At 38.1% G+C, this 20,366-nt stretch overlaps 1 protein-coding gene across 4 annotated transcripts in view; it reads left to right on the top strand.

The window, feature by feature from the left end:
- PLD5 (phospholipase D family member 5) overlaps positions 1-19,895 on the top strand; it is a 102,125-nt gene extending 82,230 nt beyond the window's left edge. For all 4 annotated transcript variants that reach the window (XM_083604321.1, XM_083604319.1, XM_083604320.1 and 1 more), the window contains 5 exons: positions 1,186-1,383; positions 4,195-4,334; positions 6,075-6,240; positions 7,622-7,736; positions 8,086-19,895. In XM_083604321.1, the coding sequence (XP_083460447.1) occupies positions 1,186-1,383; positions 4,195-4,334; positions 6,075-6,240; positions 7,622-7,736; positions 8,086-8,318 (852 nt within the window). In that variant the 3' untranslated portion in view covers positions 8,319-19,895. The remainder of the gene's footprint in view (positions 1-1,185; positions 1,384-4,194; positions 4,335-6,074; positions 6,241-7,621; positions 7,737-8,085) is intronic.
- Positions 19,896-20,366: the final 471 nt, after the last annotated feature.

The following is a 20,366-nucleotide window of genomic DNA, read 5'->3' as shown; positions in this document are numbered from 1 at the left end:
GTCACGGGCGGGTGACCATTGCCCATGAGGGGCCTGGTAGTGCAGTTGGCTCCGGCTGCCTTCAGGAGCTGCTTGCTGCTTGCTGCCATGGTGCAGGAAAAATGGTGGGTGCCACGGCAGCGAACAGCTCCTGAAGCCAGCCAGAGCCAACTGTGCTACCGGGCTGGCTCCGGGCTGCTGAGGCTGCCGCTGCCACGTTTCCTGGGGACAGATTTGCAAATCTGGGGACATTCCGGGGATGGAATTTGTCCAGGGACAGATCTGCAAATCCGGGGACTGTCCCCGGGAACCGGGGACGTCTGGTAACCCTAGTTTGGAAGTATTTGCAAAAAGTGTTGTGGAAAATACAGCATAGCAATATATGTGGGATGTGACCACAGCAATAAAACAGAGTAGTATAAAGCTACAGTAAATCTAAGAAAAGGACTAAAAATGCAATCTAGCTGCTACGAGGGGAGAATAATACATATTTATTACTTAAAGTAATATACTGTGCAGCTGTACACAGATGAAACATTAGCTGATATTTATATTAATATATTCAACTTCCTTGGGGTTTTTATTCCAATCACAGTAGGTAGCAGGAAAAATAAAAACATTTTGCATTCATATTTATATTGAACAGGATTTTTTCAGTAGGCTTAGGCTAAGAAAAGCAAACAGTACTTTCCCCCAGGAAATAGAAAGTAGATATTGAAGTTGATGTTAGTACATGATATTCAGCTGTGAATATCAAGTTGAACCAAGTTGATTCTCATAAAGAGCAGTAGTTTTGAGGATATAAAGGACTAGGCAATGAATAATATGCAATTATTAATAACATCATCATCATCATTATTAGTGATGTGTAGAAAATTTTCTTTCTTCCACCATGTTTCACTGGATATAAATTTTACTTTCAAAAAAATCAAATACTTGTGTTGTGTCCCAAGATTTACTTTGTTAAACCAAGACTCCCACATTATCAACACAGAATGTGTTAGCCATTCATGAAGAATACTTACAATATTAACAATATATTTGAAACTTCTTTTGCTGGCCTAATAATGCATTTATTTTGCACAGGGGCAATCACACTTGAGACTATCTAATCAGAATAATGAACTTCTGACCAAATTATGTTGACCAGTTGAGATATTTTTGCTGGGCAATGTGCTCTCAATTATATGCACTTCTCCTTCACAGATGAAAGAGCTTGGAGTCATTGTCTACAACTGCAGCTGCCTGGTGTTAGATTTACAAAAGATATTTGCCTTGTACAGCTCACTAAAATCCAAGAGCAAAATCCCACCTCTTTGGTCTAAGAGACTGTATGCAGTATATGGCACTGAAAATAAACTGGCCCTTGAGTTGAATGAAACCAAATCAGAAGTCTTTGTTTCGGTGAGTTGCATTTGTGTTGGTTTGCTTTGGTTTTGTGTGCTTGTGCTCTTTGTTTATTATATTATTTTTAGACAGGTTGAGGTGTTAAAGCCCTATGTAAGTTCAGGTTGAATTAATATTTTCACATGTCCTCTTAAATAAAATCTGACTGGCTCCCACCAATGCCTTAGAACTTGGCTGCCACTCTGACGCAGTCTGTATTTTTATTATTTAGAAGCTGTTCACAATTCCAATCTACAGCTGCCTTGCTAAAATATGCTTAAGAAGAATGAAATGTGTGATGTGTAACACACAAACTAACCACATCCTGCTCTCTTCAGAACCCAATTAACCTTTTTTTACAAGCCAATGATTCAGGCATGGGGAGAGAGTATTAAAAACCTCATGGCCACAGGTTAGCCACACTGATTTAAATCTATCTATCTATCTATCTATCTATCTATGACTGAATGCTCCAATAGTCTCCCAGTGGCCAATTTTTTGTGGTAGACCAGATCTGTCATTTAAAAAATGAAAATTATTTTAATTTATTTTTTAGTTATTCTAGGTTATTGATCCCATTGGTACCTACTGTTATACAGAAGATTTTTAAATTTGTCCATTTCAAAAACATGTTTTTAGTTTTTTTAAGAAAACCTAATTGAGTTTTTAAAAAAACTTTTTTAAAAGTTTTGGACCACTCTTGCAAGTACAAAAAGCATTTTGTAACCTCCTATGACCTCCCAAATTGTCCATGCCTACTTCTACACTTCTGCTATTCTCACTTTAAGATGTGGCACCTGATTGAGCATGGGTCAATATGACCCTCAGCTTGAAAAAGCTTACCAGCCCTGATTTAAATGAAGGCAATTTAATTCAGTGATTTAAATCAGCAAGAAAAGAGACTTATCCACCTGAACAAAAACATGTGATTTGCAACTTCCATTACAGATCCCTTATAACCCTTCTTTTATTAGTTCTTAAGCAAGTAGAACCTGCAAAAATATGGTGTCTCGAGTGTTTCTGTCCCAGCCAGTCAGCAGTACCTTTTCTAGAATACTACAATCCCCGCCCCACCCAGTTTTCTATTTGTTCCCCCTCCAGTCAGTCAGCAGTCTACATCTACTGAGAATGCTCAGTCATCATCAGGTTTTAAGTCCACCCACCTACAAAGGGCTTTTCCCCTGAAGAGTTGTTTTGTATTTCTGCAAGTTCAAGCCTGCTGATATCACCCTCCTATGTGAAGATGGTGCTACTGTGGCTGCATAAGTACAGTCGTACCTTGGAAGTCGAACAGCCTAGTTCTCGAATGTTTTGGCTCCCAAATGATCAAAACCCAGAAGTGACTGTTCCGGTTTTCAAACGTTCTTTTGGAAGTTGAACATCCAACTTCTGCGGCTTCCGATTGGCTGCAGGAACTTCCTGCAGCCAATCAGAAGCTGCAATTTGGTTTTCAAATGTTTTGGAAGTCAAACGGACTTCTAGAATGGATTTCATTCGACTTCCAAGCTACAACTGTATCCACATGTAGAATTACAGAGCTATAGACTTGGAAGGAGTCACGAGGATCCTCTAGCCCAGGCATCCCCAAACTTGGCCCTCCAGATAATTTGGGACTACAACTCCCATCATCCCTACCTAGCAGGACCAGTGGTCAGGGATGATGGGAATTGTAGTCCCAAAACATCTGAAGGGCCGAGTTTGGGGATGCCTGCTCTAGCCCAATCCCCTGCAGTACAGGAATCTCTCACCTAACATGGTGCTAAGTAAGAAGTTTGCTGTTAATATACAGGACAGCTCATAGCCATTAGAGAACATATTTCTGGATAAAAAAACCCACCAACAGTGTGCATACATTATCATGTGGTAAAGAATGCCAGCAAGAGTATTTTACCTTGTATGTCTTGACTACCTCTTTCTCCTTTTATGCATTGTGCCTGCGATTTTAAGTCTGGGTGCTCTATCTTCAGCAACCATTGTGGTATAGTTGCTAAGCAACAGAAAATCATCTCTCTGATAAACACAAAAGAACATGTACTTTCTGTGTAAGGTCGTGGAAGCTGCTGACTGCTTTTCAGTATTAATGACTTGACTGTTTGAATTATTTATTATTGCATTATTATCACACAGACAGTCAGGGTGTAACAGTGATATAGCTATGGCACACACCACACATGCCAGACTGGGAATAATTTTTGCAGACAAGGAAGAAAGGAAATGGATAGAACCTTAAAAAAAAAAGTAACACAATGGAAAATGTAACATAAGCGTTGAACGCTTAGCTTGCCAGTTGCATTAAGCCAACAATAAATTTTTCAAGTTTCATAGAACAATGGCTTTCAACAGCAACAACTATCATTATCTTGTTCAACATGTACCTGCAAATATAGATGGTTAGCCCTAATTTGAAAAAAATATGGTTTTTGACAGTGGTTTGGTTGCAGTAGCTTCTGTGCAGGAATGTCAGGAAGTAACATGTTGTTTTAGCACTTTAAAAAATTAGGATACAGATGCTGGCTCTTTATGGGGGTCTGTTTAAAATGTAAGGAATACAAAAAATATGTTAGGTCTTTTGCTGGGTTTACTTAATCCTACATTTCAGTATCAGAGATAAGGGCTGTATTCATATTTGAAAAGGTTGGGCTGAATCCTATGGCACATCAGACAGTAACTTCCTCAAATTAATTTGGATGTAACTGCTAAACTTTTTTAAAAAAAAATTGAGAAACTGTAATAGCTTTTGTATTAATTCTACACTGAAGAAATATGAAAAAGTAAATCATATCCTTTGTACAACTTCTGATATAAATTTCAACCTTTTTATCTTCACAGAATTCTCCCAAACTCCTATGCCCTAAGGACAGGGTTTTGGATGTTGATGCTATCTATAGTGTTGTTGATAATGCACAGAAATTTGTGTACATAGCTGTTATGGATTATCTGCCTATTATCAACATCACAAATCAAACAAGGTTGGTGAATACTGGAAATCTACATTTATCCGACAGTGTACCAAGAGATAAAAACTGTCGCTTCTGAAATTGACAGATATTTAGAGATTTCTATGGGGCAAAGACCAGTAGTTCAGTTCTTCTCTTGGATGTCAATGAGTTTTCAAATATCAAATCTAGAGCAGGGAGTGATATGAATGTAATTGTTACAAATCATGTCTGCTCCTGAACAGAAATTGCTCAAATAGCATACTAGTTGAGAAGAGCACAATCATTTATTAGATATGGGTCTCTTAACATTAAACAAACAAATAAATAGAAGATGATAGTTCAACATCTCCAATACTTATCCACAGAAGACATGGAAATGTTTTCTTTTTGATTAGATCACCAGACTGCTAAAAATGTTCCACAGCCAGAGAAAAATAGGTAACATGCCATTTGACATGCCGTTTATTTCCCAAGCTTAAGTTCTCAATTAAGTGTTTTTTCCTAACATGTTACTCATTTAAAATGGACAACTGGATTTTAAGCTTCCAACAGTTTATAAGTTTTTAATCCTAGCAATGCATGTGCCATAATCTCCCCATCACAACCTGCCTATTACTAGTGACCACCTGGGGAAGAAGGATTTATTTTTCCATGTTGGGTGTGTAGTCCTTACAGAAGGGCTATCTGCTCCCTGCAGGCACCATGAAAAACTGTGGAGCCCTATGAACCACCAGCCTCTATTCCCCCATTTCAGTGCTTATGCACCTTCTTATATTATAGCTATGGAGATATATATATATATAGGCTGTGGTGCCCTCCCCATGGAATGCCCTCCCTGCAGATGTTAAGGAGATAAAGGACTACAAACATTTTATAAGACTTCTGATGGCAGCCCTGTATCGGGAAATTTTCAGTGTTTGACATTTTATTATATTTTAATATTTTGCTGGAAGCCGCCCAGAGTAGCTGGGGAAACCCAGCCAGATGGGCGGGGTATAAATAATAAAATTATATATATATATCTCCTAAAAATTGGATAGGGATTTTTACTAGTTCTACCCATACCCTGAGGTCATCTTGGAAGCTCTTCTCCCTGTGCCTTCTCAATCAGAAGTTTGGAGGTTGTCATAAGTGCTTTTTCAGTGGTGGCACTCGGCTACGGAGTTCTCTCCCTAGCAAAGCCCACCTAACACCCACATTGCTATCTTTTTTTGTGCCAAGTTAAGACTTTTTTTCCTTTTCTTTCAGGTCTTTTAAGATCTGGTTTTAAGTTCCTATGGTATAGTAGTTTTAATCTATATATTTGGTGGCTACATAGATTATTTTATTGTGCTGGTTTTCAATTTCAGTTTTCACACTGGTTGTTTCTTAAGCTCATTGTGGTTTTTCTGTACTATGTTTTTATTGATACATTTTTATTCTGTTTTTACTTTTATGACACCTAGACAGTTTATTTTATGAGATTCTCATAAATAAATAAACAAAATAATAATTATCAGTTGGAAAGTTCATTGCCAACCCTTTCAGTCCCTGGTATCTCACCACCTAGAGAGTTCCTAATGGTAGTTCTATACGATGCAGCTGGTGAATTATCCTTCTTGAGTTCTAGTCCTCTGGCCACGCATATAATGCAGAACTCTGTATTCTGCGAACAGCTGCACCACAGTAGACACAGCTGGGTGAGGTTCTTGTTTTCTTTAGTTTTCCTTGTGTTAGCAAATCCTTCTTCTCTAAAAATTATGTAAATAACATTGGATGCTCTTTCCCTAGGTATTGGCCATATTTGGATGGAAAGATAAGAGAAGCTCTGATTTTACGCAATATTAAAGTACGACTCCTCATAAGTTTATCAAAAGACACAAATCCACTCACATTTAACTTTGTTTCATCTCTTAAAGCAATTTGCACCGAAGTTTCTGGCTGTAGGTTAAAAGTTGTAAGTATTCCTCATGTTGTTTCTTATAAACCTAAAACAATTTCCAAGTAAATTTGTTCAGCTGCCTAGTGAGGACTCCACGTTTGACTTCAGATAACTGAATTACATTTTGAAGTGGATTATTAAAGTGTAACACAGTATCTTCTTTTCTGTCAACATAAAATAATAGCAGACTAGTGCCAATCTCACCCATTCAATGCACCTTCCCTGCTTAGATTGCACTTAGTTTTCGTATTGACAATTCCATACTCTGTGGCTCCAATATGTGCCTCTTTTCATTAATGCTGATAATATAAATTGCTCTGAAGAACAGCATATCGCTGAAAAGTATTGGGTTCACAAGTATTTCTTGGCTCCAGAAATGTTCTGTGCATCTTTTACACCTTTTTTCTTAATTACATGAAGGGAGAAGCTTCCTCAGAACCTTGCTTCCTTTCTGCGTAATACACACATGCTTCATTCAGACATAATGCTGCTTGATATGAATGCCCCTTGGACTTGTTGCTTTCGCACTCTCCTCATCTAGCATAGCCACAAGGAGGAAATTAGAAGCTTTCAATTCTGTTTTTAATTAACTGCACTTATGACTGAAACCAGTCAAACCGTGATTAGGGTTAACTATGACTGAGGGAAACAAGCCGTCTTCAAACCACAGTTTATGAAGATACTTTCCTCTCAGATAGTTAAGTCTAGCCACAGTTTTGGGTGCAGAATGAGACAAGTGTTGCACATTTTCCAGCATATTAAATGCCAGTGTGTGGCCATCATAAAACAATTTTCTCTATAGCTTAGGGGTACCGAGAATAAAGAACACTGACTGAACAAAAATCTTGCAAGTGGGAGCCTACCAATGTCTTTAAACCATTTATCCATTTATATTTTTTCTTCTTTCACATCTGTATTCAGAATGCCTGGTACAACCCAGAAGAGCAGTGAGCTAGGAGTGGGATATCGCAAGCCAGAAGGGTATATGGGTATTCTGTTTGTCCGTAGTCAGCACACATTCTGGGTTTACCTGCAGCTGTACACCTGCAGAATGCTGATGCTGATAGTTTTCTGCCTTTGTCACGGACTTCAGGTGTTTCCCAGGCATTCCCCCTTCCCTATAGGTCATTACTTACTTAATTCCTTGTAGGCAATTAGACACCAGGCTTTTGAAAGCAACCTGTTAGTTTCTTTGGAAATCTTCCAGAAAGCAATCAGCAAAGGTATAGGAAACGTGTCATTTCCCATAAAATCCTTTTAAACTGAGATTAGTTCATGATCTTTTTTTATTCTATAATTTCACTTTTTCAAAACCGGTACGTTATCATCTTTAAGTTTTCCTTCTGCAGTGCAATCAACACATTCTCTTTCACTATCTTGATATTCTTTAATGCAGAAATTCTTTGACCTCGAAGAAGAAAGTGCTTGTTATTTTAAGGAACAGAAGAACTCTTCCCTTCCTAAACTAAATCGCAACAAATATGTGGTGACTGACACAGCAGCTTATATTGGTAAGTAAAGCATTGAATAATCTGATTCCAGTCTGTTGTTTGTACATACGGTACAAATCTAAAATAACAACTGATTGCACAATTAAGAATTAGATAAACTTCGGCTTGTTGGTAAATGTTAAATGCAAAAAATCAGAAAACTGTAACAGTATCCATCACCCTCTCACCCTACTTGTGAGTCATTGAAAACTTCATGTAGGAAAGTAAGGTCCAGCTACTCTTAGCATAGTGACATGCATAAAGGAAAGTATTTCAATGGAGAAAGGTGAGATTAAGAGCAATGGCTGTTCTAGAGAAAGCTTACACCCAAAGTTACCATATCCTTGTATGTGCTTTCATTTATTTGCAGGTAATTTTGACTGGGTTGGGACCTATTTTAATCGTAATGCTGGAGCTGGCCTTGTCATCAACGAAACAGACACAGGAAACAAGACCAGCATCATCAAGCAACTGAAAGCTGTGTTTGAAAGGGATTGGTATTCAAATTATGCTAAAAGTTCGACCACAAAAATTCCAAACTGTTTAAGCTTCAAACATAACAAAGCAGCAGCAAATAAGACTGCCCAAAGCAATGTGAATTGAAGCCTGTTTCGCTGTTCACTGCAACTAATGGAGAAATAGAATGGGACTGATATTGATCTCCCCTTTCATATTTACAGACAATAGACTTTTTAAACAAAGCAAAAGAAAATTTATAGGAAAAAGCACACTTATATAAAATGTTCTTTAAACTATATTCTCTATACTGAATTATTTACAAATATTAGATTTGTTACTGCTGAAACTGAATGTCATTTCTGCTTTATTGTTGGTTTGGAGGTATCACATTTAAATTTAAAAGCATGCTTTGATACTTTGGTTTTAGAATTATTCCTACCTCTCTTTTCTGATTAGCATAAACAAGGCAAGTTTGATTACTAAACAAAATTCTTAGATTGGTTGATATTAAAGTACAGATTTTACCCGAAGGAAAAGATACAGGTATAAGCAAGCTTTTTATGATGTATCTCCAGTATGTGACCATCCTGGAGCATTTTTTGTTTCAGCATTATTGACCTGATTTATCCCATTATGCCCAGTCCAAATGTATTAAAATTTATCTATTTTCTTGCTTTGCTCCAATCATGATACAAAGGGCACAACTGAATCAACTTTAACTGTTCAGTCAATGGGATACTAACTCCGATTTCTGACAAATATTTTATTATGTTTCTCTTGCTTCATCACTGTAAGTAGGTATGTTAAAAATATTTTTGTTTTGTTTTATTTTTTACATTGGGCAGCAATAGTGTGTATGTAATTTTCTTCTTCAAAGTAGCATATCTGTCAGTTTGGGGGTAATGATTACCATTCGACTAAAGTAAACATGTAACTTTGTTTCTGTAGAACTAATATGTACCAGCATTCCTTTGGTTCACCTGCTTTGTTTTTCATGAAATAGGGCATTACCCAGCATAAGCACAGAGCCCATGCATGGAGGCTTCCCAAAGGTCTTGATAGAGTCCTGTTTCCTGCCCTCTCTGCCTACCCTGGCAGTGCAACAAATCATAACAGAGAAAATGAGACATTTGAGCATGTCTCCATTCTCCCTGTCACTTCTGCTCTCTCTGCCTATTGCAAATTACTTGTGTTTGGAGCATGAGTAATTTGCATGGTGCGGATGATGGATTGCTGGACAGAGATATGAGAAACATGCACAGACCTCCATTTCTCCTCGTGTCAAGCTATCTTTGTACATACTCATCTGCATACATAGGTAGCTGGTAGAAGGTGTTGCAATCGTAGTGCAAATGGACTGTGCTCATGATGTTTTGACGCACATCTGAAATGTCAGCTTTTGGAAAAAGCTTTTAATGGGATACTGATTGAAATCAATTTCATTAAACAGATTTTGCCTACAGCTACTGGAGATTCTGTTAGCAAAGAAGCGTTGTGGATTCACCCATAAAATGGTGACCCCAGTGTGAGATGTTTCACTATTTAAAATGTCCTCTTTTTACCATTTAGGTTACCTGGGGGAGGGGGTCAAATGATTACAGTTTTTTTTTCTCCCAGGTAAATGTTCTTAGGCTCGAGTTCTAGGCATCATTTTGGTTTAATTTACCAACTTTTCTTTCTTTACTTTTTTCACAATTTCTACTACAACAATAAAATGAATTCTATTTTTCCCTTTAAACAACAGATTTATTTCCTAATATCCAATGCCATCAATTATGCCTTTAATAAGTAGCAGTTTGTAATATATCACAATTTGACCTATAGAATTTCTGATTCCAGTTTAATTTTGAAATCATAGATTGTGTCAATCCTGACAAGATATTAAAATCTCTGTCTATCTATACATACATCCGTTCACTTCTAGCACTGAAATGCATAGCTTACAATGTAGATGCTAGCCCATGGTAATAATTTTAGCACAATTTATCAGAGCAGATTCCCACTACAAAAGTTGGACCAAAATTAATCTGTGTGACTCTCTCATCAAGTATCAGCTAGTGCCAGCAAGTCCAAACGTGCAATGTTTTTATTGTGGGGGGGGGGGGGATATGAATCATTATGACCCACGTGTGGGGTAAATAACAACAAAAAACAAGCCACACGGCTGGATTCAAAATGCAGGGCTAATCTCACTTTCCAGCAGAAGAGAGCCCCCAGCAGCAGAGTTTGAATTCACAAAAGTCAAGCAACGGTATCTCATTAATAATATAGGTTGTTGGACCCTTTAATCACATTTAGTCCACTTGCAAACAGCACTCCACTCTTTTTACTCCCTTTGCAATGACCACACACTGTTAAGTAATTTTAAAATTCTTTACTTACAAAAGTTCCAAGGGTCAGATTTATGTATTTATCCAAGCAGCAGCAAGTGCAACATAGGCAGAATACTCTTTGGTACAAAATACAGAAAGATAGCTTCAAACATGTGTTCTAAGCTTGGAGCTTGCTCATGCAGGTCTTCCTTGGTCAGTTACATGGCATAAGGGAGAGGGAATAGAGATGGCTTCACTTTCTTCCTAATCAAAGAAGAAGGTGTGTGACCTAGCTGGGTCTAATAAACCAGCTCTATGTCTTAACCCACTCACGCATAGTTACATTTGACTGCAATTTCCCACACTTATGCCAATGGTTCCAGGCCAAGGTTGCCAGTGTTTCAGCTGTGCATTTGGGTGGTTTGTTTAGTGTTTTTCATAGTTTATCTACTTGAATGGTGTTTGCTAAATGGCTTTATCAATAGTAATGCTGCCGTGAGACTAACGGGCATAAACACACCCAAGTGTAATAATTGTAAGCTACAATCCTAAAAGCAATTATACATGTCTGTGCTCCATCAATTTTTAAGGAATCTGTATGTGTGTAGGACTGCAGCCACATACAAATCTCTGGGAACTTAGATGCACAATGAACCTCTGATGCATTCAGCTATCCACATTCATATCAGCAGGACCAACTGCATTGTGTACACATTCATTTTCAATGAACACAGAAACCAGGCAGAGCTCTCAAGTGCTGAGCAGAATGCTGGATGTGAGGAACAGTGTTAGAATTGTAGCAACTCCAGTGTAATAAAGGTTTTGTTGATACAGCATGTTGTTCAAACCACAGAGCATTCTTGGCAGTAAAAAAGAATAGAGAAATGAAAATATATTTGATTTCAAAGACAGTCAACAAACCATCATTTATTTCAGATGACCTTAGATGAAAAGTCACAATCACAATCCTGCTCACAGTTTTCTAGTATATAAAAGGCAGCATGATATGACTTGAGACTACTGGTGGGGTTTTGCATTAATGATCTTGCAAGCAGAATCCCATCAATGCACTCCCACAAAAGCCTTCTAATTGCTGCTGGGAATTCTGGTGTGTTCTGTCATATTGCAATATTGATTTCCAAAAGAAATCTGCTTTATTCTTAAATTAATATAAGCTGTAACTGTTGCTTGCTATAAATGCATGCCTTCCAACATGTCGCAACGGAAAACCAGAACGCCAACTTCCGGGGCTGCACTCGTAACATGAGTCATGAGACTCGCATGAGACCACAGCCCTGAAAAAAGAGCTGGGGGGGGGGGAGGATTGCAGCAGCCAAAATGTGACTCCATTTTTAACATGCTTGGAGATCAATGTATGGTGCCAATATAAATAGCTTTATGTCAGGGTTTGTGTGCCTCTAGCTCCAATGTCTTCCCCATATAATCTGCAGTAATGCAAGCTGAATAGCTGCAATGTGCTGTGCGTGGGGACTACCTTTAGAAAGTCATCAGAAATATCACTTGGGGCCCAGAACACTGCATCAAGGATGTTAGTGGATGCTTGCCATGGGATGATGGTAACACCTGTACCGATGCAGCCACACTAACTGCTGATTCATTTCCAGGCACAATTCAAAGTGTTGGTGATGACCTTTAAAGCTCTAGATGGCTTGGATACAGGGTTCCCGAGGGACTGTTTCCTTGCATTTAAGCATGCCTGCTCCTTGACTGGAGAGGTATTTTCCATTCCCATCTGTTGCTGAGACATAATTGGTAAGGCCTTATTGGTGAGCGTGCCCAGATGAGAAATAACTTACCCAATGAGACCTCCCTTCCACTGACTGGCTAAAACAGCAGGCATTTGTTTTGGTAGGCAGCTGTATTTTGATATAGATCTAACAATTTCTTGTTTCCTGCTATCATCAATCAAAACCCTTGTCCACTCTTGGGAACAGCTGCTTCCTGCCATGATTGGTGTATTTATAATACAACTATTTTGGGTTGTATTGAGAATGAATAAAAAAATGGGAATAGATAACACATAATTTTGCATTAAGACTGCGACCTTATGCAAACTTACCTGCAAGTAAGCACCATTTAATTGAGTGGTACTTTCTATTGAGTAGAAATGTACAGGATTGCACTGCAAAGCTTATAATTATGGTTTCTAAGCAGGCAATAGTATTGATGTACGACTGCATTTATCTTCAAAGATTATTGTACTTTTACAACTCAATCTGACAGTTCTGAAGCACTGAACAGATCAATAATTTTGTTGGCTTCTCTTCTTTCCTAAAACTTTAATCATTCCCACTACTTTCCTTTGGATTATTTCCACTTTTTTAAGCATCTGTCTTCTAATATGGAGAAGGTGTTTCTCCAAGCAATATCTTACATGTGCCAAACAAGTAGAAGGAGACTATTAATTCCTTTGTCTTGAATCCGATTCTTTTGGCATTGCAACCCAAAACTGTGCTAATATTTTGTTCCACAGCATCATGCTGATTAATGTTTAGTTCATCAGCTGTGATGCCTTAAATCCTCAGCAGAGCTAATATGCAGCTAGATATAATTACAAAAATCATTAAGTGGCCATGTTCATCCATTAGAAAAATCCAAATGCCACAGTTGGACAATACCTTTATCTGGACCAACTAAATTTCACAAAATACTGTGCAAGTCTTTTAGTGCTCCAGAACGCTCATTTGGGCTGTATGTTAAATAAGTAGAGGAAAAGATGGGCATGATGTTGGAATGCAAAAGTCTGTCGTTCTTTACAGACTTTGCAAGTTTGTAAGATAACATGGGAGGTGTTACTTACACTGAATTAGGTTAGTCTCAATTAGGTACAAAACCTAGTAGATTTCAGGTTGCACAAGGACTGCTATTCTCACTACTTCTGTCTTCAACCAAACAGAGCGCAGTAATTCCTTTCTAAATTTGTGGATGTGTTGAGTCTGCAAATTCATTTTGCCACTCTTTATCTGTTTCAGTAGAACTTTGATAACTCTTTCCTTTCCAAGATCTAGCTCACAATAGTCTTTAGAGTTCTGCAGATATCAGATTGGTCCTCAGTTCCAGTTACTCCAAAATTTGATTTTTGCATATTGTCCAAAATATATTATTGAGAATGATTTATAGGAGAAGTAAAGAAATTTCATGATACTTCAGAGGATGATGTTAAATCTCTTTGGAAAATGAGAGAAAAGCCCATTCCCACCACTTCTTTCTTCCTTATCATAGTTTTTGGTGCTGCCATTAGATAATGTACCAGATATTCAAACTGCACCAAAATGCTTCCCTTGATTAAGTGATCTGATCACATGTCTTGACGCTTTCTGGGGATATTGCTTTGGCTGCCTTTGGGCAGAAAATGTCATTTATAAATATTAATAAGATAATAAATAAGACCAAGAATTCTGGGTGCAGCTTCTTATATTACAAGGCAGCCACCTTAGTCAAACTGATAAATACATGGCTGTGAAGGCAGAATCTCACTGAATCACCAATTATTCAATCATTCGTGGTTTTCTGCTGACAGTGTTATTTATTTATTATAAGCACCTAATAAAATTCTCAGGGTGGTTTACAATAAAATTCTGTAGAAAATGCACTTTAAGCAAAATATTTATAAATATGTGTAATGCAATAACTAATATGGCTCTTTAAAGCTGAAGCAGCATAAACAATAGCAAAGCTCATAAAGGATTAAAAATGGGGGGGGGGGTTGCTTGGTCCCAAAACAATGACGTTGGTGAGTTTCTCTTGGGAGAGCATTTCATAACTGAGGCACTACCCCTGAGATTCACTCTTAGTGGTAGCCCCCTGCCTTATCTCAGATGGCAGGGCCAGCTGTAGAAGGTCTTAAGCTTCAGGAAGATACATATGGAAACAAATGCTGCATCAAATATTGTAGTCCTAAACTGCAAAGGGCTATAAAGTTCAAAACCAATACTTTGGATTGTCCTGGAAATGAACTTGGTACTAAGATGTCATCTGAATTCCCCAAACCATCCTACTGTGCTGTCACCCAAACATATGCAACGTGGCAGCTTTGTATGATGCCACTACGCACCAAAATATTGACAGTGCTGCTGCAAGCAAAACCACAGATCCTGGTGATTCCATCTTGTCCTTTATTGCCAATGAAAACATGAGACCAGACCATCCTGACTGTAGACATTGGTCATGTCTACAGTGACACAAGACCAGACAGACAGTTAGCCTGTCTGTCCAATTTTTACATCTTTGTTAGTGGAGGAAGTCTTAAGGCTAGGTCCAGGAATAATTTCACAGGGTTTTTGCATGGCATGAACAGCATCTTCTTTTCGAAGAGTTAGCACACATTCTGTGGTGTCGCTTAGCCTGCCTCTCAAATTTCTCTTTCCCTTGCTGGAGCCTTGCATGCCTGCTTCTTTAGTAGGATTACAAATACGTGCCTATTGCTGAGTTCAGCAGTTGATTCTTTTTGGCTTCCATATTTATGCGCCTTTATCTTATAATATACCTCTGTGGATGGAGAAGGATCTAGCCTATGCATTAACATAGGAATCTGACAGATTTGAGCCTTATGAAGTGTAAGCAAGCTAGACACTTGAGCTCCCACACCCAGCTGATTTAGATAGGGGATCTTCTGGTTGCTCAGAAACAGGTGCCTTGTCAATATAGTTGTGCATTGTCAGAAACATATTTTCTTCTGTTCCAAGTGAAATTCAATTTCTCCTTCTTCTGTCTCCTGCCTTTGGGCTAGAACTACTTCTAGATTGTCACTATTTTGTAGAATGAATTCATCCATATACTGGCAAATTTAGGTTGGTCAATAAACAACAGACATTGTTTAAGAGCCACACAAACTGTAAAAATCAAATCAGGATGCAAGCTCAATTAACAGGTAGTCTATATCAAGTATAACACAGACATTGCAGATTGTTTGTTTTTAAGAATCTGTTTTAGGTAGAATGATAGAGCAATTCTTTCTATTACAGCTAATGGGTTTTAGGTAGAGTTTGCTTTCTGGGGTACTATTGCAGAATTTGCTGTAAAACAATGGAGTCTCGCGGAACCCCGTCTTGTGAGTTAACTTGGCAACTTCATATTCTGTTACTCCTTGGAAGTAACTAAGAACTTCCTGGCCAATATATAGCGAACATCCATATTTGCTACTCCATAGATACAATTGGAATTTAGAATAAAGCTTCCCATTGACTTTTGAAGTTGGGATGTATTAAGGGAATTAACATGTCTTACTGTACATACACTGCTTCTGTACTTTCACTGCAAAGCAGTCTATAAATCTGCAAAAAAAGTCACTTAAAGACTGTGTTAAGTATTAAGCAGTATAAAAATATCTGAAATGAAATTAAAAATAAATTTCAGTAAGAGATTCCATTGGAAACATCTCAAATTTCAAAGTTCAGTGACTACTGTAAGCATATACAGGAACATCCAAGTGCATTATGAGGAACCTCCAGTCAGAATTGCTTTCTTTATTATATTTATTCTACAGGAATTTTTGGGACCAGTCAAGTAAATTAGAGCCCAAATACTTTCCTGTCAATGCCTTATTTTAAGTGGACTGGAACTCATTTTGGTACCTCCTTGAATTAATATAAGGCTGACTGCATGAAACCAGGCATTTGAGATTAATTTCTTCATTGCAAATATATGGGAGAACAATTTCTTAAAGGGCAGGCATTTAATGGAATTTTAATCTAAACAACTTCATAGAAGGATGATTTTTTTTCATCTGTTCCATTCAACAAACTTTAATGTACATGTCATATTTTATAATTGCCACTTTTCTGAATTTTCTCACAATCTTTAATAAGCAATTTCTAATTCTTGCTATTTCATAGAAGAAAGACCAACCATTCGCTCTAAAACCTAAATCACAATTTTTCAACACCTGGGAGCTTTAAAAAGAAGAAAAAAGAGTGTTTCCCCCTCCTGCTTATTTTCTCTTCTGTGACATTGACCAACCTTAATACTTGTGCTCCTTCAGGAAAAAAACACATGCAAACTCATGCACTGATTGGAAAAAAAGGCAATGTCTGTCTGTGAGGTTTCAGATATATCTGGAATTGTTTTTGCTTGTTTAAGTGCTGTCGCAGCTCCCACAATTTAGAAGCTTAATATATGTGTTATCTTGGCAAGCAGAGAAGGCAACCCTATCTCCCAATGTTGATGGTTTGGGGATAGGGTACAATATTGCACAGGACTGCTGCCTGTGCCCAGGAAGATTGAAATTCCTCACTGACAGTAACAAACAAATCTGAAACAGAACAGCTGGCAAGGTTTGAGATGTGGCAACGAACCTGCTGTTCCCCTCCTCACTATAACCCCACTTAGAATAGCTCTGTTACCCATTTTCTTACTTCATCATTAAGACACAACAAATATCATAGGAATCAAAAAACAGGTTTACCTGGCTATTCAATTTTCCCCATCAAATTACAGTGAGATTCATGGGAAGTTAGACTGTCTATAAAGACATCCAATGAGTGATGGATTCTGACACCATCATCCTTTTGATGGATTGGAAAATCTTCTTTGCTAAACTAGGAAAGTATGGTGTGGGTGGGTGGGTTTTTTTTTTAATAACCCAGGAAACTTGTGATTTGCCACAACAACTCCAATACAAGCAAATAAGACAAGGAGGCTGTTCCCCCCACCCCTAAATTACTATTTGAAAATCATGCATAGAATTTACAGGGGGAAGTAGTGTTTTGTATAGCACCATAAAATGTATGTCTGTTACTTTATGCATTCTTCTGACATCAAAGAGCAGAGATGCTTAAGCTCTCTTTGAAAACTGCATGGCTAGCTTATGCAGTAACTTGATGTGATAAGATACTGTGTTGTTTTCTAAGACTATAATGTGTAGTTTGGACATGTAGCTAGAATGAGGGTTTAAGAGTTGCGGGCATGCTGCTGGCTACCTGCAGTATCAAGCATTCCCAGGTTCCTTTTAACCTGGATTTGCAACAACCACAACACCGAGAACACCTAGAGAGGCTGATGGAAATTCACAAGAGGGAGTTATGAAAAAGCATGCATTATTTTGCAATTTGCTTTTAGTCCCTACATTCTAGTTCTTTTTATGTCTGAACTATAAGCCTAAGAAAAACACAGTGGATATTTTATTTACTTGAGACAAGCCTTACAGAGTCTCCAAGCAGGAGTCATTTGCATTGCTTAGACCTGTTGCATAGATCTGTTTTCTAGTGCACACGATAAATGAAATTTGCCACTGTAAAGTATTTTTAATTACCTCTTTTTTATTTGAGCAATCAATGTGCTGTGATTGGGGGGGAAATCGAAACACAGGGCAATTGCTGCATGCTTATATAGCATTAGTTTTGTTATGATATAACTTTTATGAATGCCTATGCACTGTAAATGCTTTAATACTAGAATACTGAATGTTTTGTACCCCTTTTTTGTAATTATGCTCTATTTATTGCATGGTTCTTTTCATGGTTCTGTTGTCCCCATAAAGTACAATCAAGGAACATGTGGTATTTTATAACATACAAAGTTCAATGTCAGCTTAATCCATTGCAAGACATGGTTGCACCAAGACATTTTAAAGAAACAAAACATGGTAGGAAATGGGCTTCCTATCAACAATGGGCTTGGTTCACAGCAATACATGAGTCCGTGATCTATGTGTCTGTAACATTGTTGATTTTGTATAAATGGGACTAGAGGCCTTATCGGATCCTGGAGACACTTGCATAATCCAGTAGGGCTGTACAGGAATTAGTGTTTGCAAAATCAAAAGGGTAGTCTGCAAGAAGGTGTGATCTGTTTGGATAAAACCTGTATATCAGATACATTGGTGCAAGGCCACTTTGTCTGATATAAGAGATAAGGAGAATAAGCAATATCCTTAGTTGTTGTCATAGACATTGCCACACAGCAAGTGGTAACTATTTTGCCTGACATATGCAACTGTGCATAATATTATCAGGAATAAATGTAGTAGAAATAGGTCTACAATAGATCTGCAAAAATTATTCCATTTATATTGCAAAATAGATAATTCCAAACAGAAATATTTCATTTGGTAAGGCACTCTTGAATATGTGAAGCATTTTTCTTATTCATAAAGAAAAATAAAATAAAAATAATAATTCTCGGGGATCCGAACAGCTGCTTCGGTTCATGTTCAGTGAAAATTTTGGCAACTTTTCCCTTGAACAGCAGAGTACAGTGGAACCTCGGGTTGCGAACGTGACTCGTGCGGGAGGCACGTTCGCAACCTGCAGCTCTGTGTCTGCGCACACGCGGGTCATGAGTCGGCGCTTCTGTGCATGCGCAAAGCATGATTTAGCGCTTCTGTGCATGTGCGAGTGCCAAAACCCAGAAGTAACCTGTTCCGGTACTTCTGAGTTTGGCGCAGTGCGCAACCCGAAAACACATAACCTGAAGTGTCTGTAACCCGAGGCACCACTGTACTATTAAGAGCTTAGGGATGCTTCTAAAGCAATGTAACACTCAGCAAAGCAGCTCTTGGAGAAGAAATATGCTTGATTGTCCCTTTGGAATCTCAGAACGGGTTTTCATGCATCTTTGGATCCTACTGTATTTCTTACCTTTATAACACATTTATCCTGAACAAGTTTGAAAAACGTGTAAACACAAACAGGTTTCTCTAAAATGAACTTCCTTACCACCAGAGTGAAAAGTGCAATTTGAGGGGAGGGGCAAAGACTCTGTACCTAATGATAAGATATATGTTGAGTGTTGTTCCACTGCATGGCGCCCATCACAGAATGGGGAGGCAGAAGGAGGGAATGGACTATCCATCTATTTGGGGTCTAAAGGATAATCAAAGCAAAGGGCATGGAGTGTCCTTCTTCACTCCAGGTGCCTTGGATCAGGGCCAGGGGGTGCAATCATCACTCCACTAAAGTTACAGTGGTGAAAACTGGTTGTGAACTGGGCCCATTGTTTACAGTGTTACTAAACGTAACCAAAGATCATTTGAACAAAAATTGGAATACCAAAGGGTTGGATTGATCCAGAAATAGCTTTTTATTGTATTGATAGCTTTCATATCTGAAAAATCACTGAGTGAGGTGGCCAGAAAATTGGTGTTAAATTTTTTGAAAGAGGGCTGGTAATATATTTATACTGCTGCAAACTAAGTTACCAATGTAATAACACTAAGTCAAAGTATTGTGTAATGAATTGATTTCAAGCTGTGTAAGAGTTGATTTTCATGCCAGTACTATTGACTTCTTTTTCCATCGCTTCGATATCCAAGAATACCTGATATTCCATAGAATGTATTCCACCCAGCATTTTGTTCAGGCCTCTGTTTTATTTTCAAAAAGCAAGTTTTCATGCCGAGCAGAATAACTTTCTCTTTACTTCACAGAAATAAAATAAACGTGTTTCAGTACATTGCGGTGCCTCTTATTTTGGTGCAAAATTAGGGCAGCCTGCCTGCCAATGGCGTGAACTCCCCTGGTCTTTGTTCTGGTCCAAAGGGACTGTTCAGTGGTGAACAAATGCATTTGATTTGATGGGAAATCCCACCAAGAATAGCTGTTCTTGTCCCAGACTGAAATAGAAATGAGAGAGGGAGGGAGACTGTTCCCTGTAGTGATGGCAAAATGTTATTTGCAGACTTATTTGTTCATTTTTTAATTATTTTAAATGCAGCTAGGATCGACTGCAGGTCCCTGTACTATGCGGTGCATTGCAGATTCTGGATTTTTTCTATGTAGCATAAGCAGGCTCTGCACAACCTTCCCCCTGGATCTTTCTGCTGATCTTCTCTTCCACTGAATCCCAGATTTTTAGATAGTGGTAAAGGATATGTTTTCACATACAGATTTAGTTGCCACAGAATACTGAGTATCTGTTAGTA

Source organism: Podarcis filfolensis (assembly GCF_964270895.1).
Source record: "Podarcis filfolensis genome assembly, chromosome: 3".
NCBI lineage: Eukaryota > Metazoa > Chordata > Lepidosauria > Squamata > Lacertidae > Podarcis > Podarcis filfolensis.
Note: the sequence above shows the minus strand (reverse complement) of the source record. Positions and strands in the feature narration are given on the sequence as shown.